Here is a 27,603-nt window from a genome sequence, read left to right as displayed (position 1 = left end):
AAAGGAGTCTTGTGGTGCCTTTATGACTAACAGATTTATTTTTGCATGAACTTCCATGGATTACACTCCAGAAGCCTGGAGTGCAATCTTCAAGGCTCAGGTATAGATAAATAGTTGCATGATTATGGGGGTATACCATGAATAACACGAGATGGCACCTACTACACCCTTAGTTCTCTTGCAAGTTTCTCCCTGGAACTGTTTCTGTCTCTGTGTATGTGGGTGTTACTTGTTCTTAAGCACTACCTCTTGCCCACTGATTTTTTTCCTTGACAACATTTCTCCTCAGCCACAATACCACAATGCTGTTATCTAGCATGTTCAGTAAGAGATTTGCCAATATATTGTGTAATTGTGTCATTTTCTATTTCCTCATTTTCATTTGCCCCTGATTTTCAAATAACATCTCTACTGGCTCAATAAGGGATATTTTGATGTGGCTTACAATCTTTGCACATCAGCTCTCCTAATGGGTTTGTGCAAGAACTACATGATGATGCATAAATTGTCAGGGGGAGGACTTAGGCAAAGAGATGCTACTTGTTTATTGTATGCAATGTAGTTAACTATAAGTTAAGCATATTTTACTTATTGGCTGGTGCATTTATAGTTTAAATAATAAATAATGCCATTATTTATTATTTAAACTATAAATAACTGAAGATATGTTTCCATGGTACCATTGGTGACAAGAGTTTTGGAAAACCATTTCACACAGCTTTGCTCTGAAATGTTTTAGGGATAGCTATGATGGTCAAAATACAAACAAATAAACAAAAAAAATCTAAATCCACTCTGTGGCCCATCCAAAAGGCATAAAAATAATAAAAGTTATGTTGGAGGTCCTCACTTTGTATCTACACACACTTCATCTTATGACTAAAATGTAGAGTCAAAATTTCAAATATCAACACAGATTAGATTCCGTACCTATCTTCTCTGTGACCTACAATGCTTAATTTTCGTCCCTACAATGTATGCTAGCAGCACCTAAGTATGCTTTAGCATGAGGACTTCTGCAACAGCTGACATCAGAGATGGGCAATGTGTAGCCCCTGGAGTGTTGTTGGACTACAATAGTCATCATCCTTTGTTATTAGCTATGCTAGTTAATATTAATTAGAGTTGCATCTGGAGGGTCACACATTGCCCACCTCAGTGTACATCACATGCAAATATGTACATTCTTTATGCAAACAAAGTGTGATTGTTTTACCTCCTCCAGGAATGCCAGGGGCTCCTGGTACACCTGCATCACCTAATGGAAAAAAAGAGGGGAAAGGTTTGTTAATTGAATCCATAGAGCAAGATTGTCTGCCATATGAATATTCTAGAGGTCTTGGCAGATGATCTCATTGTCCTGCATCTGGCTACTAAGACACAGTCAAATGCTTCTTCAATGCCCCCTTACTCTTCCCATGTCACTAAATGTTTGGGGAGGGGTCAGGGAGGAAAAATGATTGGGGGGGGGGGGAGAATTTTGATAATTATGCAAGGTCAGTAAAGAAAACCAATTTCTGCAATAACCAAAAATGTGATTTATGATGGTCTAACAGGTTGCCAGCTTTAATTGTATAATTTCCAGAGATGAGGGAGTAAAAACCACTATATAGAATCTAGTTTGCCTCTTTGGAAGAAATAAGAATGAGATAACAGGTTATTCTTAAAAAAGGGAATTATTTTAATTATTATCATTATTTTAAAAACAGAATGCTCCATTCATCAACTTGGCTGTTTCTACAAGGCAACACGGTGACAAGCTTTTCACCTAAGGAGGCCAGAAGCACACAGTCCCATGCCATCTGGCTTTTGTGAGATCACAAAAATTGTTTTGTGGAAGGACGAGCTGCTGAGTGCTCACAAACCTTTGGGTCCTGGTGGCCCTGGTGGCCCTGGTGGCCCTTGAATGGCAACTCCAGCACCTGCTAATAGAGATAGTAAAAGACTCAGAAGTGGAAATGGAACAGAGTACGGAAGTGCTATGACAGACATGACATTGCATTATTAAAATGTGCATCTAGAATGGGTTGAGTAAGAGTATTGGGATGTTATCAGCTTCCACCATCATGGACACTTCTAATTGGAGCTACTTGGAATTTCATTCCAGAAACTATTGGAGGGCTGCATGAGTGCCACCCTGATGTAAAATAACCAATGTAAATTGTTAATGCAACACATAGACATAGATACACTCCGCTCTTAAAGGAAGTAGAAATACCCAGATCTCTCTGTCAGGTGGCACCTATCTATCAACCAAGGTCTGTAACTGTATAATGTATAAGGATAATATTATACCTATCTCCCTATGAGTAATTCCCATTCAAATCAGTAGATTGTGCTGAAAGCATCCAGCTAAAAATGGGTACGTTTTTAGAGTTACCTGCAGAAAGTCCTGGGAGGCCTGGTTGGCCTGGTTCTCCTGCAAAAAAAGAGAGATGCCAAGTCATGTAACTTGAGTATTAAAATGCCTTAACTACTACTACTCCTTACAGAGATGAAACAGTAATAGTTACCTGTGAATCCTCGTGGGCCAGGTGTGCCTGCAAAAAAGAGGAGCCATCAGATCAGTGATCCTTGTGGAGTCAGGGTCTATTTCCTGTCCCCTGGCCAAGACCAACATCATTACTGGTAGACATGCTAGAGCAACTTTTATCTTCATTATTTCTATCAAAGGCAAAACTACAGGAGGCTGAATACATTAAAACGTTCCATTACATGCAACCACACAGCATGATTCAGTAGCATGCATTAAATCTCCTTATGTAAATCCAAGGCTACTCCTCTCTAACAATGTAGGACTCTAATAATACCTAAAGTAGAATCCAATTTCTGAGCCAGGTTGATTTTTTTTTCCATTCGGGAGTCTGCTTCATGGTCCTGAGAAACCTTGTAATGGTTTCTGAAAGAACGAGGAAGTACAACTTCCTCATTGTATTGTTGGAGGCTTTCACAGCCAGAATCACTAGGGTGTTGTGTGGTTTCCGAGATGTATGGCCATGTTCTAGCAGCATTTTCTCCTGATTTTTCACCTTCATCTGTGGCTGCAATCTTCAGAGGATCTCTGAAGATGACAGCCACAGATGTAGGTGAAACATTAGGAGAAAATGCTGCTAGAACACAGCCATACAACCCGGAAACCACACAATACTCCAACCACCTCACTTAGCAGTATGGATTGAATGCATTTATTGGCTGAAGGCACCTGCCCTAGAAGACATCCTGCAAACTAACCCAGGTATACACACCAATGACCAACAGGCACCAGAAAAGGCTTTCTTATTAAAGTTTAGCATCTAGAATATATTTCTTAGGTTGAAATGGGTCAACAAAGTAATGAGGGCAAAAACGACAGTGTGACAATGGCTGTTTCTGGTCTCAATCCCATTGATAGCCCCAATGCTTGAATCAAGAGTTCAAGCAAGAGGTATGTAAAACTCATAGATTCACTGGGTCTATTTTAATTGTCAATTTCTTGTGATCAATTTCTTACATTCAAGAAAGTGTCTTATTCTTTACTATCTCATTACATCTCAGAACAATACAAAGATGGTCAAGTGGCAAGGATATGTGTGAGTGTGTGTTTCATTGTTCTCCTCTTTTATGGCCTTTCAATGGTGCCATATACTAAAGGCTGTAAATCAGGTCTTCACATACCTATTCATGGGATCCAAATGATCAGATTTAGAAAAACGCACCTTGTTCTCCCCTTGGACCTGGAGGACCAGGTGGACCAGGTGGGCCAGCAAAGAAAGTTTCTGTATTGGGAGAAAAAAAAGAACCCAAACAATATCAAAGATATGCATATGAATAGGGGCCACATGATGGCCATGCTTTCTAATGACATCTAGTGACTCTTTGGTTGAAATCCTGCATTTAGAGATGTACATATAGCATGTAGCTAAGTCTCTAGATACGTCTGAAAAGTAGTGCAGCCCCCACTCCACCCCCTTTGAGCATAATCAGGGATGCATCCGGCTATGTTCTGTAGTTTGACATTTGTGATGTGTATCTGCAGGCCCTTGTTAGACCTCTAAAAATGAAGTCCTTTCAGCACAGACATCTACAATAATATAGCTGAAGATGTCCTTGCTCATCTCTCCACTTTCTGACAACATACAAATCATTGTGAGATTTGGTCATAACATGGTCAGAACAGAATTCTGATCTCTGCAACAAAAACAAGATATAGCATAATAATAATAATAATAATAATAATAATAATAATAATATTTGTAACCTGCGCTATCCCAAGAGGGACTCCGGGCAAGTTCCAGAACAAACATGGAAAACATTCAATGCCATATGCTGCTATATGTTCAAAGCTATGCCCAATATTATCAAATTCACAGAACATCTTCTATACTCCTAATTTCGATACAAAATGGGAATGGGAATTTACAAAACAAATGAGAAATGCCTACCTGATGTGGGCACAAAGGATCCTGGTCTTCCTGGTGGGCCTGGAGGACCTGGAAGACCTTCTCCTAAATAACAAAACCACAAACATGATCAATATCTTTAAGTATTTCCCGATTAATACACAGATTTAGAAGAAACATTAAAGATGGCCATGCAGAAAGCACCATATAAATATGGCTACTGGTCTCTTCTTGGTTAGGTTGTAAAATCTTTGTCTTCCTCCTCTTCTTTTTCTTCTGTCTCTCTCTTTTGATTTTTTTGCAAATCAAAATAATGCTTTCCCAATACAACAGGGCAATTTGAGCTCTCATAAATGTGATTTACCTGGTGGGCCACGGGGTCCTCGAGGGCCTTCAACGGATACACCTGGAAAAAAATGAGAAGTTTAAATGAAAGAAAGAAGGGAATTATATTCCATGTATCCCTCCTTTAAAAATAGAGACAGGTTTAGGGAACATGGCAACAACAGGAAAGGGCTCAGATATCTTCATCATGCTGGTTTCCACCCCTGGCTAACTTATAATATAGTATATGTACATGAATTGACTTTATTCATGTACAATATTAGCTTTCTCAAGCAACTCTAGTAGGAATCATATACAGATTCTCTGTACCAGAGTGCTCCTCTTTCTCTGCCTTTGCATTAAGATCTCTGACACACCACTCAACTCAAATCACATTATCCAGGCTTTCCCAAATGGTAGAACTGCCATATTCCATATGCTCCAATGGTTCCAGTTTGGCAGAAACTGTTCCAATCAATTCTCTGTCATACTGCCCCCTTACCCCAGATGCTTTAAAAATGTCCTAGTTTCTTTTTCCTCACCCCACCTTCTCTCTTTGTCATCAGCTTATTTCAGTTGAAGCAAAAAGAGTTCAAAGTGCAAAAGCAGTTTGCACTCAATTAACTGAGAAGGGAAGAGAGGAGAGGATGCATTTTGCCCTTCCCAGTAGGCCCAGAAAAAAGCAAACTGCTTTTGTCTGGTTGTGTGCTAGGTTTTGTGGTCTTTCATATCAATAAATGTTGTATCTTAGACACGCATCTGTGAAATGTTGAAGCACCTGAAATCTCATTGCTAGTCCCTATTAAAGTAAAAACACTGAATTAGTTGCTGAACTGTAAATCTGCCTACAGATGTCCTTCCACTTTTGCAGTTTTGATATTTGCAGATTATTGATGAGTTTGATTAAAAATGTTCTCTCTTGGATTATCTAGGTTTTATGGTCAATTTCCTTTAGTGTTGCTGGAGGACATAGAAATTTATAGAGAGAACATCTCTCTTGAAATCTGTAGATCATCCAATAAGATTCTGTGTTCAGCTTTCAGGGGAAGTTGACTAAAGAGTTGTGTTGAAAAACCTAGAAATTCTTAGAGAGGTCTTCGCTCAAGTAAAAATATAGCATTTTCCCTATTCATGCTTTTTCACTTTCATGGGAGGGTCCAATACTCCTAATCCCTGTAAATATGGAAGATGTATATATAAATCTCCACTGAGTTAATGTATTTAATATCACTTGGATCTAGTCTATTCCCCTTTTTTTTAATTTTTACTCTATTGGAATAGTCACAAAGACCTGTGGTATAACAGCAATTAGTCTTGTGCATCTGTATAGAATCGCTATTTGTTTCTGTTTGTTTCATTCGTTTCTGTGTGCCTTCAAAAATGAGCATTTTCATTCTGCGTCTGAAAAAACAAAAAATTTCGGACCACTGGTCAACATGGGCAGGCTCACTCTGGCTCTCCTTCTTTCATTTTTAGAGCTAGCGTGGTGAAAATCACTACTCTTGAGGATGGGGCAACTCATCTATCACTTTTAGCACACCATGCTTTATAATGCTTGGGTCATTTCCCGATTTTTAGGGAATTTTTTTCTTTCTAGAAATAAAATCTCCTTATAAACATTCCATCTTTTCCCCCACTGGCCCTACCCCCTAACTAACTTCTCCAGCAGCAGCAGATGCATGCCTCGCAATGAGGGCTTTGGAGGCAGTCACTCTAATAAATACAATGACCAATGCATGCCTATGTGATGACATTCTTATCCTCCAATTGGTCCAACAGGCAGGGCTCATAGGAGAACACACAGCAATTCTCCGTGGGCCGTGTGAGGGGTACCACATGGCCCGAAAATCAGGCAAATAAAAAGTAATTTTCATTTTCAAGCTTATTTTTGTACCAGAAAGGGGGGGGGGGTACAGTTTTGTGCCGCCCAAATGAAACAAATGGAATGAAAACATGAATTAAACAGCACAAACGGGTACTGTGCACATGGCTAACAGCAATGGTTTTTTCTTATTCCCTCAGTGTTAAAAAAAATCATTCTTCCCTTCACATTACATCAGTGTTTCCTAATGCAGTGCCTTCCAGATGTGTTGAACTACAACTGATGCAGTCCACAACCAATGTTGATCAAACTGCTTCGGGATAATGAGAGCTGTAGTGCAACACATCTGGAAGGCACTGGGTTGTGGTTATATCTGCAGTATATGGCAATCACTTATAAAATGTTTTAAAACAGTGGATCAATAGAGCAGCAAGCAAGAAAACTGATTTTCCAGCAATGATATGAAGGAAGCAGGTGCTCATCTCTGAGGTTTACTATTATAAGATGCCAAACATTCTTCACCGTATTCTGATGAGACTATACATTTAAAGTGTGTGTGTATCTCTCCTTCCCACTCTTTTCACTTTAAGTGGTTTTTAAAAAGGATACAAAAGATGGTAGCATGTATACCTACCTGGTAGTCCTGGTGGACCTGGAGGTCCAGGAGGTCCTGGTGGTCCTTGCACACTTGCTGAAGGGGGAAGAAAAGGAAATGCAGACAGATTTCAATTTAGAGACAATACCTGAAGCTTGGAGATATTTCTGAGATGGAAACATGGAATTTTAAAAATAAAATAAAACCCATCAGTTAAAAGAACTTAAGGGAAAATCTGTTTCAGAAGACTTGTCTTAAATCATTTATTGTATATGGAGATCAGAAGACCAGGGAGAGGGCTGGAAGACAGGTGGATAAAAACAATATTAACTCCAAATGTAATTAAGGAAGAATCCTGTTTGGGGTAAAAGTCTTGGATGACTTATTCCTCCTTCACAACCAAATCCTTTCAGTACAATCCAATGGAGTTTTGCTGATTGGCACATGGGTTTAAGAATTTTGACTCAGTGGGATATTTGGCAAAACATTTTCTAGCATACATGCTTGCAAGACATATGTGGGCAAAATCAGTCACAGCTGCTTTTACTTATACTTAAACACCACACTATATTAAATATGCAATATGTGTCCATCAAGTTTTTACCCCAAAGAAAACACATACACCCTCCATCCAATTTGAACCACAGTAAATGAATAACTCTTTCTGATCCAATTGGTACTTTCCCCAGTCGATCTCGTAATTTTCTTTAAAAGCATGGGAATAAAAAAAGGATAGGGTAAAAGTCCTGTTGTTGACAATGGAGACTTATCCTCACGCTTTAGGTTTCTACTTTGTTGGGCTTTTGCAATATGGGAGCTATATGGGAGGCAGTATAAAACTTCATTACCAACATCTGATAGTCCCAGAATGGATCTGATCTGTATAGTCTTATTTGAGTGTTAAATACAAAGTGTTCCTAAACTGCATAGTATTCCAAGAACCTGGCCATCTTCTCTAGCCCTCAAGGAAAGGGGAGGAATCTCAGCACAAGAATGCTTCATTAGAAAGTGCGTACAGTACATACATTTTCCTCACTTGATAGACTTGCCATTTTTACTTCAATGGCACAGACTGTGCAAATGTAGCTAACACTTAAGGTATCATTTTAAATGACATCACCAGGGGCCAGCCACTGTGACATCACAAGGGGGTATCTATAAGTATCAGGATTTGGCATTGAAATCTCAGAGTCTTGGATGCTTGTGATCTAGCAACTATTTGCATTTCCAGGCATTTACCATAGCATATAGCTTAGCTTTAAACACTCCAATCCATGCTATTTAATCACTGGATCATACTAATATGTGCTGTGTTTTTTGCCCATGTAGTCATCCCCCCAAAAATAAAACTTTGGTTACCATTGGATCCAGATGTTTTCACATTTCCCCAAAGGTTTTTCTTTTGTTTTTTTGAGGAGTGGGAAGGTTACAATGCCCAAAAATGAAATTATACTAGTGAAAAAATCTGCACTACTCAAATCATGAATTTGTTAAGAGATCAGTTCTGCACTGAGCTTCTGATGATCATGAGAAGGACCCCACAATTCTGATTCTCCACTATTGGGACATGCTGGAAATTAGTCATATCTCCGTAATTTTCCTAATGCCATAACCCCTTAATACACTTCCTCAGGCTGTGGTGACCTTAACCATAAAATTATTTCTACTGCTACTTCATAACTGTAATTTTGCTACTGTTATTAATCGTAATGTAAATATCTGATATGCAGGATGTATTTTCTTTCACTGAACCAAATTTGGCACAAATACCCAATTACACCCACACTGGTGGGGTTGGGGTGGATTGATTTTGTCATTTGGGAGTTGTAGTTGCTGTGATTTATAGTAAACCTACAGTCAAAGAGCATTCTGAACTCCAGCGATGATGAAATTGAACCAAACTTGGCACACAGAACTCCCATGACCAATAGAAAATACTGGAAGGATTTAGTGGGCATTGACCTTGAATATTCTTTCTTTATGTTTCTGCTGCCCCCCCCCCATTACACTGCAGGTAACCACCACCCCCTCAATCCTTCCAGAGCCCCAAAAATGACAATATTGCTCACTTTGGGAAGCACTGCTTTATAACAACTATAAAGTTGCTTACACAAAGACCATTTCCTACCTCCAAGAGGAGCAGCCTCTACCAGTCTGCTAGTTTCAACCGTAATTGATTCACCTGGTATGCCCCTCTCACCACGAGGACCTACATCAGAATGCAAACATGCCAGATTATTTAAATGTCAGGGCTCAAATCCAACATTTCATTGCAAATTCAAGATGCTAGATTCCAATTTCTACCTAAGCTGAAAGGAGGTCTTCAAAAAGAAAAGAAAACCCACAAGTCATTCTGGTTAGGTTTTGAGAGTTATATTTCTTTTCAAGATCTGGCATACATACAACACATGCCAATCTCTGGCATATGTTTTGAAATACTGCTATATAACATTGCAATGTTATTAACTTCTATCCATTATACTCTGCCTTTTCCTTTAAAAATATTAACAAATATTTAAATAATATAGGTTATTACCTATAAAGCCCTAAATTGTTCGGGTCCTGCTTATCTTCGTGATTGTATCTCCCTATATGGAATGGTGTTAGGGCTAAGATCTGCCAGTGAGGCCCTTCACTTTCGCCCACCTCCGTCGCAAGCATGGTTGGTGGGGACGAGGGAGAGGGCCTTTTCAGTGGTGGCTCCCCGGCTCTGGAACGCTCTCCCCAGGGAGATTAGATTAGCCCCCACCCTGTCTACCTTCCAGAAGGACTTGAAGACTTGGCTGTTCCAATGTGCCTTTGAATAATGCTTTAACTACTGCCTAGCCCTAATCTTTTCGTTGAATCACCAGCCCCGGTCCTACAGTTTTGCATTTGCACAAGCTCTTGTCCTGCCCTATTAGTTTCAAATCTGCACATGGCCACTTTTCTCGGCTACTGGTTGTTTGATATTTGGTTTATGCCTTATGGTGTTTTAGATTTTATTGGTTTTACTGTTTTAATATATTTTACTGTTATATATTTTTAACTGTGTTATTTGTAACTTTGTTTCATATTGGGATTGGTCCTCATGTAAGCCGCCTTGAGTCCCTTTGGGGAGATGGAGGTGGGATATAAGAATGAAGTTTGTTTTTTTACAGAAGGGACATGAATATATGCAATAAAAAACCACAGGAGGACAGCCAAGAAAAAAAGAGTATGACTGTTACCGCTATAAATAAGCGTCAGAAAAAGAGCAGTTGGCCTTCCACATTGGCAGGTTTAGGTTTTGCAGATTTGATGAGTATTTTCTATCTAGTAATCTCCTCTAATGTTATTCTGTGGACAACTTCTGGAAATGCTGATCATAGAGTTTTGCCTACAGACACTATTTCAGGTGTAATAATTGTGGGTTTATTTTTTTTCCAAAAAAAATCATGTTTTTTCCCACCTTTTCTGTGGCTCTTGTGCCCCAAACCCCTGCAAAAGTGGAGGGTCTATTGTACAGACAGGAGTAAAAAGTAATTCCTCAAACTTCAAATCCTCTTATGTAGAAACGAACCATTGCACTTAAAGTGGAACTGAACTCATACATTGGTGTATTATAGATACACAACAAACAGATCAAAGGAGATGCCAGGTGGTGGGGTGGGGGGGAAGAGCCTTATAGAATCATAGAATCATAGAATCAAAGAGTTGGAAGAGACCTCATGGGCCATCCAGTCCAACCCCCTGCCAAGAAGCAGGAATATTGCATTCAAATCACCCCTGACAGATGGCCATCCAACCTCTGCTTAAAAGCTTCCAAAGAAGGAGCCTCCACCACACTCCGGGGCAGAGAGTTCCACTGCTGAACGGCTCTCACAGTCAGGAAGTTCTTCCTAATGTTCAGATGGAATCTCCTCTCTTGTAGTTTGAAGCCATTGTTCCGCGTCCTAGTCTCCAAGGAAGCAGAAAACAAGCTTGCTCCCTCCTCCCTGTGGCTTCCTCTCACATATTTATACATGGCTATCATATCTCCTCTCAGCCTTCTCTTCTTCAGGCTAAACATGCCCAGTTCCCTAAGCTGCTCCTCATAGGGCTTGTTCTCCAGACCCTTGATCATTTTAGTCGCCCTCCTCTGGACACATTCCAGCTTGTCAATATCTCTCTTGAATTGTGGTGCCCAGAATTGGACACAATATTCCAGATGTGGTCTAACCAAAGCAGAATAGAGGGGTAGCATTACTTCCTTAGATCTAGACACTATGCTCCTATTGATGCAGGCCAAAATCCCATTGGCTTTTTTTGCCGCCACATCACATTGTTGGCTCATGTTTAACTTGTTGTCCACAAGGACTCCAAGATCTTTTTCACACGTACTGCTCTCGAGCCAGGCGTCCCCCATTCTGTATCTTTGCATTTCATTTTTTCTGCCAAAGTGGAGTATCTTGCATTTGTCACTGTTGAACTTCATTTTGTTAGTTTTGGCCCATCTCTCTAATCTGTCAAGATCGTTTTGAATTCTGCTCCTGTCCTCTGGACTATTGGCTATCCCTCCCAATTTGGTGTCGTCTGCAAACTTGATGATCATGCCTTCTAGCCCTTCATCTAAGTCATTAATAAAGATGTTGAACAGGACCGGGCCCAGGACGGAACCCTGCGGCACTCCACTTGTCACTTCTTTCCAAGATGTGACTACTGCTTGAAGTTCCTAATCCAAGCTATAGTAGAAGCTCCACAAAACCTCATCCTTCCAGTTCCCCTTCCCCTTCCTCCTAGATGTTAGAGGATTCCTCACTATCACTGATCAAGATTGGAGATACAGTAGAGTCTCACTTATCCAACCTTCACTCATCCAACATTCTGTATTATCCAATGCAGTCTGCCTTCAGCCCGGATCCACAGCTGTTTCAATATATTGCAATGTTTTGGTGCTAAGTTCATAAATACAGCAATTACTACATAATGTTACCATGTATTGAAGTGCTTTTTCTGTTGGTTTGTTGGAAAACATGATGTTTTGGCGCTTAATTTGTAAAATCATAACGTAATTTGACATTTAATAGGTTTTTCGTTAATCCCTCATTATTATTCAACATTTTCACTTATTCAACATTCTGTCAGCCCATTTATGTTGTATAAGTGAGACTCTACTGTACCAGGAATCCTACTCTCTATTGCACATCCAGTCAGTGCTTCCAAGAGTCAATTGAATTGATTTCAGAGCATTGGCAAAGAAAGGAAACAGAAGCTGGGATTGCATTGCATCCATTACCTTGAGCTCCAGGAAGACCAGCAGGGCCAATTGGACCTGGATTTAAAGAATAAAATAAAAATTTAGTGATTTTCTTAATAGATAAATCAATCTCCTGCCCTTAAGAAGAGCTGAAGACATCAAATAATATACTTGGCTACAAAACAGAACATTCACAGAGATTTCTATAGCCACGGCAGGCCACAAAGTCCAAATGGCAAAGAATTGAAATTGGTTCTTACCTGGAACACCTGGTGGGCCTGGTGGTCCAGCTGCCCCTGGTGGGCCTGGGGGTCCAGGGAGAGAAATTGTGGATCCACCATCTGAAACACAGAAGAGATGGAATCATAAATTACTTGGAAAGCTTCCACTACAGCAGTATGATTGCTATTGATATGAGGCCCTTTCAGCTATTTCCTGTATGGGGATACGTGCCTGAAGAAGTAACTCTGCCTGGTGGTCCAGGTTCACCTGTGGAAAGAGGAAGAATGGATATGACCAGGCTATTTCAGATGCCAAATTTTTCAGCATTCATTAGATTCATTTAACTGAAAAATGAATTGTGGATTGCCATTTTGGTTCATCATTGTATATCTATGCCATTCAATTCTTTGCCAAAATCATCACCATTGTAACTTTGGACTATGGAGAGAAAGCAGTTTTGCTAAAGCCAGATGCACCAGCTCTAATACATGCATGCCACTTGAGTACAGCATCACTTCATCATAACTGTATCCAGATCTAAAGAAAACTATCATTTCTGACAGCCACCAGCCGCCAATGATGTGGTCACCAGAGGGAAAGGAAGCAAACAAACTCTATTACCTGCTGAAGTCTGTGTGTATGTGTCTTTAAATCTGAATTTGAGTTATGGCAACCTCATACATTCATAGGGTTTTCTTAGATAAGAAATACTCTAAAATTTAGCAGTACCTAATATTCATTTGCAGTCTTTTTTTCTATTATTAAATCTCCCCTCTCACATTAGTAGTTAAAATTCATGTGTGTGTGTGTGTGTGTGTACACACGCGTGTGCGTGAGAGAGATAATTTGATATTCTAATTTAATAACTGTTTTTAAATCATGTTTTTTTGTGGGTTTTAACATACATGTTATTGTATTATCGATGTTTCATTTTTATGCTTTATGTTTAAATGTTATTTTATGTTTATGTTTTAATTTGATTAATTAATTTATAGTTATATGTTATTGTCTTGCTATTATCTTTCAGTTTTCATATGTATGTATGGCATTGTATTTTGCCTTTATAATGTTGGAAACAACTTTGAGTTCCCTTAGGGGGAAGAAAAGCGATATATAAATGTAGCAAGTAAATAAATAAATAAAGATTTAAATCTATTATTTTACAAGAGTATTCAATACTTTTAATATATTTGTAACTCCCTAGCTGTTTTTACTGATCTCACATGTATAAATACACAATCATATTAACACTTTAGTTTATTAAAATTGCTACAAATATCCATACTAGTATTAGTATACACGTACTAGTATCAATATTGATACTTGAAATATTTAATAAGAATATTTTCCTGAACTTGATTATTTCATTGATTTGGACATCTGTGGCTTAACAAAAGTGTGGAATAATTGTTATGATGCTACTCCTGACAATGATGGTGGAGTCTCTTTCTTTGGACATCTTCACAAAGAGGCTGGGATGCTTTAGCTGGAGACCCAGCACTGATCAGCAATAGGACTCGATGGTCCATTTAGCCCCTTCTAAATCTGTGATTCTATAATCTTGTTGCATGCATTTCAACTGCAGCAGCCCTGTTACGACTATTTGGTACATTGCTGGGTGGTCTTTTCCATCTGGTGGTGAATCTCCTCTGGATTTTAGTGTGAATATTGAAGGGGATGCCCAAGCGCATGACTTAATTTGAGAATAGTGTTCCAATCTTTACTCAGACTCACCTTTAAGTCCTGGTCGGCCTGGACTACCTGTAAGTCCTGAAGAGACAATTCAGAATGAATAATGGTGTGCCATACAGTATATATTTCTTCCTCATAAGTGTTATAAAGTAAACCATATAGGATCATGTGCCCAGAGTTTCTTCGTTACAGAGGAAGCTATTTTATACTGAGCCAGAATCTCTATTGTTAATATTATTTGAGCTAAGCCCAATATTAATAACTGCATTCGCCTAGAACAGATCAATGACCAATCATCAATACTGACTAGGATTTCTAGGAAGGATCTTCCCTAGACCTGCCTAAAAGCACCAATGGTCAGCTCTGGAGCTTCTGCATGCAAAGCCCCTTCTCTGACTTTTTAGAAGGTATACCTCTTATTCGTCTTCCCTACCCACAAGATATCCAAGGAGGAACCACAATTCTTCTTTTCATCTGATTTCATTGCTAAGGTGAACCAGATTCTTTCCTACCTACTTATACCTATTGGTTGTTAATGCATCATTATAAAGTATTTCTCTGTTGCTCATTAAACTTGTCTCTTTTTCTAGCCAATGTCTTACCTGGGGGTCCTTGAGGTCCTGTGAGACCTAAGTAAAGAATGATAAATGTGAGGTTAGGACATCTTATTTGGTGTTGGGCAGGTAGATAAAAAGAGTTAACACTCATTAATTTGGCTTTTTTTTTCAAGTCTTTTCCAGCATCTTGAAGAGCTATACTTTCATTGTTGTCTTTGTAGTTACCTAACTAGTTATCTATCATTCCTTTGTGATATTTATCCTGCTAATTATCCTCTCCACTGACCTTCCTTTGTTGTGCCCACCTCTTCTACTAAGCCTCTCTCTTAGGAGGAACCCCCTTCCTCTGAGTACAGAATGTGACCATCCCTTAGGACCAGATGGAAATCACACTGACAACCTTTCTGAATTAGTAAATACAATATCATCAAAATGAGTGCCACCGCAGCACCACTCTACATTGGGAAGGGAGCAGGGGTTGAGCGGGCATCTGAAAAAACCCGGGCCAACCAGCTATGAAATAATGGTCATTAGATCATGTTAGGGCAGCTTTCTCTTCTGATAAAGATGGGTGTTATCATTCACTCCCACTGTCATTGTCAAAGCATATTTTTCCTGCTGCGACATTACACCGTATACCACTGCTGTCACTTACACCAACATAATTATACTAGAAAACAAAATCATGACCAATAAATATTTTTGGTTCATCCTGCATTACCTGGCTGCCCTGCATCTCCAGAAGGACCAGGTGGACCTCGTGGGCCTGGTGTTCCCATAAGGCCTTGCTCTCCTAGGAAATAACCAAACCAAAGAGGGCTATTAGTATTTGTACTTTATGCAACAGTATGGTGAAATTCAGGGTTTTTAGAACAACAGAAACAACTGAAGCCCAACATATGCCAGTATAAAGCCATGTACACCAGTGCCAGGAAAAAAGATAAGCAGTTATAACGTATCCCACTGATTGTTGGCATAATCAGAAGGATAGGAATCCACTTTCCATCTCCTAAGTACGAAATAGTTTTGAATGGGAGGCATTAAAAGATTTTAGGGGGGAAAATGGGATGCTACTACTACTACTACTACTACTACTAATAATAATAATAATAATAAAGATGATGGTAACAACAACAATAACAACAGTGTCTAAAATGAGAATAAATATTTATAATTTACCTCTGGGGCCTTGGTGTCCATCTGGTCCAGGAGGACCTGTTCAAATATTTAAAAAGCTATTATGAATTCTTCCAAAGTATCTACATTATAAGTTTGATGTAAAGCCATACAGACTGAAGAACATGAAATAGTTTAAAATAGTGAGATTGATTAGGCTGCATATGTAGCGCATGCACACACACATCTTTTTTTTCTGAACAGAAATGTATATTTAAGACAGGAAGAACATTATTATAATCTTAGCAATGATAAAGTATTAAACAGTTACTGGCCTACACAAAGTTGTACAAAAAGGACATTCATACATGCACATATTTTGGTCAGATAGAGCCAATCCAATACATTTCATTGCTTGTAGTCATGCTGCATAGCATCTAACACTAGTCAAATTAGTTTGGCATCTGGGGCAGAAAATCCCACATGAACTTATCTCCACCTCTTTGGTTGTAAAAATATAACACTTAATTTATAACTAACATTTGCAGCTACCCCAATTTTTTTGCCTGAAGTAGTTATCTCACCCTATCTAAAGGCAGAGTTATATCTATAATGATATCACATACACCCCCAAAGGAAAAATTATTCCAGTTTAAGAACTATTATATTTTCTTAAACCATTATATTTTTCTTAAATAAATATGGATTATATTTCATTCTGAGTCCCCATCTACACTGCCATATAAAGCAGTTTCAGAATGCACTTTAATTGCATTGACCTCAATTATATACATCTATGCGTATATGCAACATGTTCAATACAGATATGGCAATGTAGAAAAGCACCGAGTCTTGCATGCCAAGAGTGTCACATTTCAAAAAGGATAGAATAAGAGTATTTGAATCTTAGATTTAATAAGGTCATCATCAGACAGACTTTGGGGAATTGGGGGAAATTGTCTTCTTTGTGTATGGAATCATTTTCTTCATGTGGCGTTCCATCTTTAAAGAACATGGAGAATTTACTTATCCCCATCACACAAAATCGCCTCCTCCCAGCTCAACCATCCACTTAGAGGAGACAGAAGGCATCATTCTTAAGACAGACACCATTTCTTTCCATGGGCTCCTTTCTTTTCCCTCCTAATCTCCTTACCTTCAATTGTGGAAATCCAAAACCTATTAGGCACTATAATTTAACACAGGCAAATTTAACAGAACCGACTCCGCATGCTTTTCCCTTGCTTTCTCCCATTTCCATGAGCATCAGGAGCTCAGAAGATACTTTCTAGATGGCTCCAGTCCCCCCCCCCCCCCCCAATTTCCCTACGCTTCAGACAGTCAACGATGGAGCAGTTTGGGCGAGAGGTGGAAGGAAGTCCCTTTGTGTTGTATGGTGGGATCCCTGTTACTTCATCTATGAACTGTTTTAGAAGTGCGTGGAAACAGGGGAGGGGGGTATTGGATGTGATGAAGTTGTAAGAGTGGTAGCTTGCAGGAATGTCATTAGGGAACATTCCCAATTACCTGCTGATCCTTTAGGTCCTGGTTCACCTGTAGGTCCAGGGAGTCCTCTGGAACCTGGTTCACCTTCAAATCAAACACAGTTGGTTTGGTATATTTAGAAGTCATAACCAGAATCTCTTTTCCACATTTGAAAGTAACCATTACCAAATACTGATAAATACTGATAAATTGATCTTGCTGTGTTATAGCAATAATAGGCTCTACCTTAGACACAAACCTTTCTAAGATTCGACTGAAAATTACTGAAGCTCTATTTTACAGAACTATTCTGCACAATGTGTAGACAGCAGTTATAATTTCACACAGTAAGTTGTTATTGTTATTTAATGGTTAGCAGCCAGAAGGAAGGGATGGAGGGGAAAGGTCGAAGAGAGGTAAAAATCTTTGAACAAGGTTTCAAACTGCCAGCAAACATCCCCAGACTGTGGAATTGTGCCCAAATGAGGAATCACTGTTGCTCCGTCTTCTTAACACAGAGAGGCAGAGTCCACAATGTTTTGTTGCCTACGCTGTAGAAGACGAAACAATCCTATTTCTATCCAAGTCTTAGAAATTGTATCTTTCTCCAGCATTGAGGATGGGACAATATTGTCCATTATGCATGGAAGAAGGATACACTTACACTTTCTTGTTCTGTTCTAACACTTTGCTACTGCCTCCAGAAAGGCCAGTCTAAGATATGCACCATGCTGTCTAATGGCAAGGTCAGCCCTGGAGAGACATCATGAGTCTCCTCAGAACTCAAATGCTAAATCTTCCATATATATCCCACAGCCATCATAGAAAACATGGAGACTTGTGTAGTGAAAATACAATAACCTTGATGATTTTTTACATACCTGTGAGACCACGGGGACCTTTTTCTCCTTGATCACCTGAAGGAAAAACACAAAGTTGGATAGAGGTGAAGAGTCACTGTTTTGAAAGTAACTGATGTTAAAACTCTCTTATCAAAGCCAAGAAAACTTCATGACATAAGTATAAAGAACTCTTCACTGAGCAATTAAATACACAAAAGAGCGTAAGAGTTATGAGATAACACATCTAAATGATTGACTTACCTTTTGGACCAGATGTTCCCATGGCTCCCTTTTCACCTGAAAGACACAAAGACAATGGCTTTATTATTTATTATTTTATTTATTTACTGTATTTGTATACCGTCTTTCTCAGCCATATCGGCGACTCAAGGCTTTAAAATAGAACTGCTCAGAAAGGTAAATTGTTCAACCACACTGGGTTGAAAAATAGTGAAATGTTCAAATTGCTAAGGGAATATGTCACAGACTCAAAATATCATTAATTCCCAAAGTAACCTTCATGTGACTAAACTATAATTCAGTATATGGTCTACTATATGTAAAAAAAAAACCCACAGCTGTTTCCAAAAGAAAGGGAAATGAGATTGTCTTTTGATTCTGTTGAAAAACAATCTCCTTTTACCTTCCACTTGGTTTACACTATTGTTTTCCTCTTCCCAGAGCCTCCTTTTCTTTTGCTGAGAGTGGGGTTAGGCAGTAAAAAACATTTTACTGATCTTTTGAGAGTCTCTTCTAATTTGAGATGTGTTAGGTTAAAAAAGAAACTTGGTTTACCCATAACTTAGTTAACCAGTTAAAATTCTTGAGTAAACCAGGTTTCGGGGTGTGTGTGTGTGTGAGAAACTTTTCAGAGGGGGTAGAAAGCTTAACCACCACCACCACCCCAACTATGGCCCTGCGCTTCTTCCTTCTCCTCCTCCTCTTCTTCTGTCTCAGCAATTAATATTAAATCTTGCTTTAGACAGGGGTTCAACAATAAGCCATATTTATTCAATAGATGGTTTTAGATGTAATGTTTATCTGTCCCACTAGAAAAGTGTGAGCCCTGAAACATACCTTTAACACCTGGGAGACCTGCTTCACCTCTAAATCCTTGAAGCCCGGGAAGACCTAAAAGAAAAGCAAGTTCATGAAGAGTTAAGCATGACCAAGTAACTGACCATATTTTTAAAAGACAGGTGTATCTTTTATTTTTATTCCATTTTGTTGGTGCTGGGAGTTAGGATGAGACAACATACCAAATGCTGCCGAGTAACCAGCATTTTGTTTTAAGAAGAATCTGTACAAGGATATACCGAAATATCCATATTTGCTTAGTCATAGAATGATGTCCTGAAGTTCAGAGCATCATTCTACCATTGCTCACTTACAAATGGTTCCATCACATCTTTACTTTTTAGGTTATTATTAAAAGTAGTTTCCTAGGTCTGTAAACACCAAAACAGTTTGCCATGCTATATAGGTGTACAGTAATTCATTAGTACTCTGCATAATGAATAGATGATACTTACCAGGAGGACCAGGAGGACCTTGTGAACCTGTCATACCTAGAACAGAAAATATTATAACTGGGTTATAAATTTTCTAATTGATACTATCATAAAAACATGGAAAAAGTTTATTAAACTGCAGAGAGACTTTGTTTTTGCAGGACATCCTGCAACACATTTTGCTATAGTTTTTCAATGAATATCTCATAGAGTCTCAACCAATTCAACATAATTTGTGGCAGCCACAAAAACGAAGTTGAATTGGTTGATAACAACTGCTTTCAAAGTAAGTACGGCACAATGAAACAGGAAGTAACACTTTCAAACTAGGAACAGTTTTTTTTTAAAAAAAAGATTGTTACAGTGTTATTGTGAAATGTAACATTAATTGAATTGAACCAAGCTTTTCTGGGTCTACTCTGCATGGTTCAATGTTCATTCAGGGTTTACAAGAGAGATGCCAGAATTTCCATAGGCTTTCCATAGGTCAGGAATACTGAGTTATTTTGTCATTGCCTTTTAAGTTCTGCAGTGTTGAAGTTTTCAGATACTAATGAATCAAAATTCCTACAGATATTGAACTGTGGTTTGATTATTGAAATAGTAAAGGAGTGTCACCCCCTTTATTATTTCAGTCTTCCCTTTGAATTCCAGTACTATACACATCCATGGAGTGGTTAATTTTTGAGACACAATTTCATATTGAACAGTGATGCATATTTTCTTTTTAATAGAAAAATGAATAAGTGAAAAAGCATAACTGAATCAGCCCAGCAGCTCCTACATCTTCATAGCATTGTGCAGGTGGTCCCTAACTTCAGTGAAAGTGGCTTTTAATCTCATTTTAAAGGAATAATCTGTCCCTCTCCTTTCAAAAGAGGTAGAAGGCATGGTCCTGTTTATTTTTAATTCTAATCCTGTGTGTTGCTTACCACAGTCCCCATCTCCTAGCATGTGATCCCCAATATATCTCCAGGAACTGTGGTCACTCAAAATTATGAGGAAAAAGGATCTTCCACCCCTACTTTAGAGACAACTGGCAGATATTTTTACCTTTAGGCCCAATAGAGCCTGGGACACCGGGTGGACCCTGAGGTCCTGAATCTCCAACCGGGCCTAGAGAATAAAGCGAAAGAGAAACATTTTCATTAACCTGCTGAAGTCTAATTCCTCGTGACTTGTTTAAACTAGAAACCCTTCATTGTGGAGATCATGTGTGCAACTCTGTAGTTGATTGTTATATGAAGCATTTGTGAGAAGATGCTTCTCTCATTGACCCTGGAAATGGGATATTGTTTTAAATGGTGGCCAACTGGAGAGCTATGTGGTCCAGCAACAGCTATTGGTTTCCATGTTAGTGTCATGATGAATTCATTCCATGTTTCAACCTGAATGTTCAAGGAGAATGTTTATCCTTTGTGTTAGCCTTTACCTCCAGAATAGTTTAGACTATATCCTTAAATATTAGGACTAAAACTTGGAATGTCTTTGTCACTCTACTGACATGTGAGGAATAAATCACCAATAATAACAATAATAATTATTATTATTACTATTATTATTTTACTTCTTACCCACCTCTCACTGCAGCTCAAGGCAGATAACAAATGATGTGGTCTTTTAGGTAATCAGGTGACCCCACCCCAGCATTTGGGAAAAAAATAAAACTATGTCTCAATTACTGTTGGGGAAATATAATTTTCCAGCCTCCTGTTTAATCATTTCTTCACCCAATGTCAGGTGCAAGGACAAAGCTGATAGAAACCAGAATTCTATGGACAGTTAACATTTTATTTTCCTTGCCAAGGAAACCAACAGAAGTATGCATTTTATTGCACCCTATTACTCATTGGAATGACTGAGAGATGGCAACTTATATACTGAATAAGATAGTTTTGAGGCCCAGCTCTCCTTGCAGCTATGATTAATAAATAAAGATCAATAGCACATTGTGGAGACTGTCTCTTTTGATCACACATTCAAGGTCTTCTGATATTTATGCCACTCAGATACATGTCATAGGCTCATTGTCTTTGTGGTAATTGTCAAAGTTTTTGTTGTTGTTCTGATCATTCTTCTTAGTTTTCAAATTTTACATTCATAGTGATTCCTCATCAGCAATGATGGTCAGAGTTTTTGGGGAGAGAGCAGGCTGCACTTTCACTGAATTTCCAGCAATGTATAACGTGGCAGAATGCCAACATATTTTGGAACGTTAACAGAGGAGTTATGGATGACAGTCCCATACAGGATCCATAATCACATTGCTTCTCCTGTCTTCATGGTCACTAGGTGGTCACAATCCTAACAGATTTCTTATTTTGAAGATCCCACACTCAATAAGTGACAGACAATTATGATACTGGGTTACTGTGAGTTTCCCGTGCTGTATGGCCATATTCCAGAAGCATTATCTCCTAATGAATTATGATATTAAGTGGAGAAGAAGGTCACAACATAATTTCTTACCTTTGTCGCCTTTTTCTCCAAATCCAGGTGGACCTGGCTCCCCACGAGGTCCTGGAGGTCCTTCTCGGCCTCTTTGGCCCATAGGACCCTCGGTTCCAGATTCACCTGTAGAAAACCAGTAGTTCAAGAACATCTCATCACATATTCCAAGCACAGCACAGCATTTTCCCTACAACAGCACAGTCGTATGTAGTGTCAATAGTGTCAATAGAATTTGAACTATGTGAATTATGGGTTTATTAAAGACAAAGGAAAAAGAAAAGGCTCTCCAGCCCCACTTACCCATGCTACCTTTTTGTCCTTTAGGTCCTTCAGGTCCAGCATGACCTATCATGCCTGGTGCACCTTTTGGAGGGAAAAAAAGCATGTTAGAGCAAGCTGCGCCACTGTCTAAATGTGACAACTAAACATGGCAGAACAGAAAATCAAACAAAGCTGACATTTAAACCAATGACCATCAGGTTTGGATCAGTGGTTTACAAATCAATTTTTGAAATAACTGACAATTTACAAAAAAAGGAATAATCGATGGATGTGTTGGAAATATCATTTATTTTAAGCCTAAATAGTTTTACAAAATGTCATGTCTGCTTGTGGGGAACTAGATATTAATTTCTAGAATGCAAATCCAGTCCAAAACATTGGTATTTTAATTCCATATATAAACTTGATCTCTACATTTGATGTAGCACATGAAGGTAGATTTTTTAACTCACTAGTTTTTGAGGCTATGACGAGTGACAAACTCTGTCCTGACGTTACTACTAAATGATGTATAAACAGTTTGAAAGCCTATAGAAGATAGGTTTTGACAATGGTTTGTAAGCATTGCCTACCTGGTATACCAGGGAGCCCTCTGTCTCCTGTAGGAAAAAAAAGAAAGAAAAATTGTGATGGGATGTATCAACAACAGCTCTTTGTCCTTTCAGCTGCAATCTATTGTTTGCAATCACTCAATGCAACAGCTACAGCAGTGGTTCTCAACCTGTGGGTCCCCAAATGTTTTGGTCTTCAACTCCCAGAAATCATAATAGCTGGTAAACAAACTGGTTGGGATTTCTGGGAGTTGTAGGCCAAAATACCTAGGGGGACCCACAGATTGAGAACCACTGAGCTACAGGGAATCCAGATGCTTTTATGCATGCCAGTGCTGGTTAACATTGAGATTTGTCACTCTGGCTGCTTTTAATACTCTTGATAAATAAATTTCCCTTCTGTTTAATGAACAAACATAAAATCATTGTATTGGGATGCAAGGAAAATGGATAAAGTTTTCCATGGGATCTAGTGACTGACATGTGCCAATGATCCCAAACACTATTAAACATACATTCATCTTTGATCTATATTTGCTTGATGTCATGCTAGTTCTCTAGTGATACAGGCATGTGTAGATGCTAATTCTTCACCTGAAACCAAAATAATTAGGAAGCTATATTTTTCTTTATATAAATTTTGTTAATATTGTTGTGTGCCTTCAAGTCATTTTCAACTTACGGCGGTCCTAAGGTAAACCTATAACAAGGTCTCAGGGGAGGTAACTTGCCAAAGGTCACAGAGAGCCACATAAGCCTTATGGTTGCCTTTAATTGGCCATTTGTAACTGTAAGACCATATAAATGCAACTATGCTGCCCTAGCATTGAAAGTCTCATGGTCCAAGTAAAATGACATGGTGGGCCAGGTTCAATCATTTCATTTTGACACACGTGGGGATTCAAACCCTGGTCTCCAGAGTCATTGTCCAACATTAAAATCATTTCACTGGCTCCTTTTTTTGGTTATCTTAATGGGGTTTTTTTTTTTAAAAAAAGAATATTTTAAATATGCTCATAGAGGAAACAGGGGCCCCTGTATACACCAACTTAATATTTTTATTTACTGTATTTACATTTTCATTATAACATGGCCATTTTAAAATCATAAAACTTAATGAATATTGTAATAGCTGGTGACAAAGAGTCAACTTATAAATACATAAATATGCAAATACTTATACATAATCAGTAGGAATAGTGGAGGGTGAAATAAGTTACTCAAGAACTCCACAATCAGAATAATTACAAAACTATAAAGCATGAAAAATTATAATTATTTACATTATATGAATATTATCCATATTATAATTTTTCTAGCATTCACTATTTCTTTCCAGAAAGTTTGGACTCTGCTGTATACTATCTACACATCAAATTGGCCTTCTAAATGTAATAATTGGGCTTATTTATTAATCCACTCTCTGCATAAAAGTTATTTTGTGTTTTTTTAGTTTGCATAACAGACAATCTTGTAACAAAATTGTTGCTTAATACTAGGCATTACACAATTTAGCATTTATTGCTACTTTTCTCTCTTTGTTTTGCATACGTTTGTGCAAGTAAAAGCATATTATTACAATCCAACAGTTTCTAATAGCTGTTGAAACTTCCTTATACACACCAGTGTTTCTAAGGATATGTGATGTAAGGGATTGGTAGGGTTTGTTTGTTTTTTAATACGACAAAGCCGTATCTGCTCATTAACTACAACAATTTTTCCATCTGGATATTTGCTACAGTTTGGCAAATAGTAGTCTTGATATACACAGTTTCACATAAATACACAGACACTGAAGATGTCTGAACTCACCTTTCGGTCCTTGAAGTCCCATATCACCTAAAAGGGGAAAATACAGGAAGACTATCAACTTCTGCCCAGGTTCTTTTCTCCAGGCTTTTCTCACTTCGTTGTTCATCTCTTTGTATCATTCATATATAGGGCAACCTCAAGGAAGGCAGAACCAAAGCCCGGTCTAAGGCATGTAGCTGCCCACCTCAGTCAATGTGTACACTACGACACCTTTCTCCTTACTTCTTTAGAGGAAACATTTCCCTGTTAAAATGCCTTTAATACAAATTCAACTGGATTCAGCTTTAATGGCTTTCTCTCAGAGTAGTACCGGAAAATTAAATATCTCTTTTTACAGAACTCCATTCTTTGGGATAAGAATCATGGTTATGTTTGAGGTGCTTTTCAACAAAAGAGACCATAAAAAATAAAAATAAATCTCAATCATATATTAAAGCAGAAGTGTGATAAATGGCTACCTTTTTCTCCTCGGAAATAACCTGCAAAAAGAAAACAAAAGAAAGACCAATCAGACATCTTTTGCAGAAATGATCTACAACTATTTGTGATTTATTATTTTTTATTTACTTACTTTATTTATTTTTACCCCATTTATTTACTTTATTTATTTTTACCCCATCCTCCTCATCCTGAAGGAGACTCAGAGCAGCTTACAGAACACACATATGGCAAACATTCAATGCCAGTTATATAATTAACATGGACAGGTAACACAAACAGAAGTAAAGGCATTTTCCCCCATCTTATTCCTGGCATCTTGGAGGCTGTGCTTGACTTCAGCCACAGGGGGTGCTGTTGCTCCAGCTTCCATGCTGAAGAGCTTTTCTCAGATCGATGTTTCTAAGGACACTTTTATTGCCTCCCTGCTAAAAGCAGTCTCTATTTTATCTACTGTCATTTCTGCTTTTGAACTACTAGGTGGGCAGGTGAGCCGGGGCTAATGGCCACCCAGTATCGAACTGTTGACTTTTCGATTGGCAGGAATTTTCTGCAGCACAGCAGTTTAGACTGCTGTGCTAAGCCTGGCATAAAGCAGTGCTGTTACATGGGATGCTTGTAGTTTGGAAATCTAGAATATTTTGTGCTGGCACCATTTTTTCACAATGTCTTTTGATTGGTAGTACTAAGAGCCCATTGCCTCCTCCATAAATTGAATGGAGCAGTCTACCATTACATTTAGTCATGCCTTCTCTAAAAAAGACAGCATTTTGCTCCATCTTAGGGAACAAAAGTTATTGGGTTGGCTCTGCAAGGGAACAGCAGAGCTGATTTAGTTATAGATTTGTCACCCCCTTCACAAATGCATCCACACAACATACCCATTTTTAGACAATAGAGAATGGGGGGGGGGGGGTAACAGAGGGACATCAAACTGTGCTACGGCTGAATAATGCATAGTAGCCTTGCTCCATCTTATGTCTTCCTGGTCAAGGATCTTGGCCAAAGCTTGTTATCATCGTTTTTAAGTGGATTGGTCAAGTTTATTGGCTGGCCATACAATAGCAGAGGAAGCTTTGCTAGTGTGCACATTCAGAAATAGATTAACAATGGTGTCACCAGGGCTGCAAAGTGCTTCGTGCGACACCTTCAGAGAGGTGGCATCAAAAAGTACTGTCTATACAATTTTAATTCAGTGTTTCAGCAGAAATTTATTATTTTGAATAATAATATTCCTGTAGTTATTTTGTAGGAGCCCCCGGTGGCGCAGTGGGTTAAACTCCTGTGCCGGCAGGACTGAAGACCCAACAGGTTGCAGGTTCGAATCTGGGAGAGGCGGATGAGCTCCCTTTATCAGCTCCAGCTCCTCATGTGGGGACATGAGAGAAGCCTCCCACAAGGATGATAAAAACATCAAATCATCCAGGCGTCCTTGCAGATAGCCAATTCTCTCACACCAGAAGCGACTTGTAGTTTCTCAAGTCCTGACACGATACAAAAGTTATTTTGTATATATAACCCTGAAAATATTTTTCAGAAGCCCAGCTTATATGTACACCTAAAAGGCTAAAACTTTATTCTGTTTTAGTATTTTAATTTTTTCCTGTGAATAAGTTCCAGTCAGAGATCTATTACAATTTTACCCAATTACAAAAATGCTTCAAATCAAACAATTTCATCTGTACTCACTACACACATGCACTGGTATTTTCATTGCTGCTGCTTTTTATAGTTGCTAATTTTGTCATTTTTTCCTGATATTTTAGCTAGAATATTGTGTTCTGGTACAGGAGAAGGTCTGTGGGGGTGACATCATGATTGCCACACTGGGTGGCACCAACCCTTGTGACATCACCATTATGAACTTTTTGTTTCCAGAAAAACAACAGAGCTATACTAGAATTATTTCTAACTCCTAACCTTGATTTATCTCTGCATCGAGTCGACTTTTCATTAATGACCATAGCTGATATTCATTCATGTCACTCAGTTTTGCTCCAAGTCTGGCATATTGTGCTTCTTTCTTGGCAATCAGCTGTTGGTCACCATCAGCAGGTACTTGCCAATAGCTGGCGCGGGACTCAAGACTCTCCACACGGGATCTCAGCTTCCTCACTTCCTCCGCTGAAAAGTAGTCAAAACAAACAAACACATACAAAATAAATTACAGATTGTAAGATATTTTGAGTCATCTTTGTACAAAATAAATATTCAAATTTTAAAATACGGGCATCTGGAGGAGTTGCAGAAGGCTTTGGAGGCAAAAATGAGGCTCTGATCTACACTTTTCCCATCCTTGTAGAAATGTATTATTTAAATATTGAAAT

The 27,603-nt window shown here is 38.6% G+C and overlaps 1 protein-coding gene across 3 annotated transcripts in view; it reads right to left on the bottom strand.

Moving 5' to 3' along the window:
* COL17A1 (collagen type XVII alpha 1 chain) overlaps positions 1 to 27,603 on the bottom strand; it is an 82,379-nt gene that overhangs the window by 20,719 nt on the left and 34,057 nt on the right. For 2 of the 3 annotated variants that reach the window (XM_060768342.2, XM_060768344.2), the window contains exons 18-45: positions 27,197 to 27,400; positions 25,297 to 25,317; positions 24,839 to 24,865; positions 23,048 to 23,074; positions 22,494 to 22,556; positions 22,212 to 22,316; positions 20,796 to 20,858; positions 19,764 to 19,799; positions 19,309 to 19,362; positions 18,493 to 18,528; positions 18,271 to 18,306; positions 17,432 to 17,494; positions 15,968 to 16,003; positions 15,510 to 15,581; positions 14,834 to 14,860; positions 14,274 to 14,309; positions 12,771 to 12,806; positions 12,578 to 12,658; positions 12,357 to 12,392; positions 9,249 to 9,329; positions 7,160 to 7,216; positions 4,744 to 4,785; positions 4,422 to 4,484; positions 3,696 to 3,755; positions 2,514 to 2,540; positions 2,381 to 2,419; positions 1,866 to 1,925; positions 1,217 to 1,258 (exon numbers count right to left, since the gene is read on the bottom strand). In XM_060768342.2, the coding sequence (XP_060624325.2) occupies positions 1,217 to 1,258; positions 1,866 to 1,925; positions 2,381 to 2,419; positions 2,514 to 2,540; positions 3,696 to 3,755; positions 4,422 to 4,484; positions 4,744 to 4,785; positions 7,160 to 7,216; positions 9,249 to 9,329; positions 12,357 to 12,392; positions 12,578 to 12,658; positions 12,771 to 12,806; positions 14,274 to 14,309; positions 14,834 to 14,860; positions 15,510 to 15,581; positions 15,968 to 16,003; positions 17,432 to 17,494; positions 18,271 to 18,306; positions 18,493 to 18,528; positions 19,309 to 19,362; positions 19,764 to 19,799; positions 20,796 to 20,858; positions 22,212 to 22,316; positions 22,494 to 22,556; positions 23,048 to 23,074; positions 24,839 to 24,865; positions 25,297 to 25,317; positions 27,197 to 27,400 (1,530 nt within the window). The remainder of the gene's footprint in view (positions 1 to 1,216; positions 1,259 to 1,865; positions 1,926 to 2,380; positions 2,420 to 2,513; positions 2,541 to 3,695; positions 3,756 to 4,421; positions 4,485 to 4,743; positions 4,786 to 7,159; positions 7,217 to 9,248; positions 9,330 to 12,356; positions 12,393 to 12,577; positions 12,659 to 12,770; positions 12,807 to 14,273; positions 14,310 to 14,833; positions 14,861 to 15,509; positions 15,582 to 15,967; positions 16,004 to 17,431; positions 17,495 to 18,270; positions 18,307 to 18,492; positions 18,529 to 19,308; positions 19,363 to 19,763; positions 19,800 to 20,795; positions 20,859 to 22,211; positions 22,317 to 22,493; positions 22,557 to 23,047; positions 23,075 to 24,838; positions 24,866 to 25,296; positions 25,318 to 27,196; positions 27,401 to 27,603) is intronic. The other variant, XM_060768345.2, reaches the window with a different exon arrangement.

The sequence above is a fragment of the Anolis sagrei genome, chromosome 3 (genome assembly GCF_037176765.1).
Source record: "Anolis sagrei isolate rAnoSag1 chromosome 3, rAnoSag1.mat, whole genome shotgun sequence".
NCBI classification, from domain to species: domain Eukaryota; kingdom Metazoa; phylum Chordata; class Lepidosauria; order Squamata; family Dactyloidae; genus Anolis; species Anolis sagrei.
This window is presented reverse-complemented; position numbering and strand designations above follow the sequence as displayed.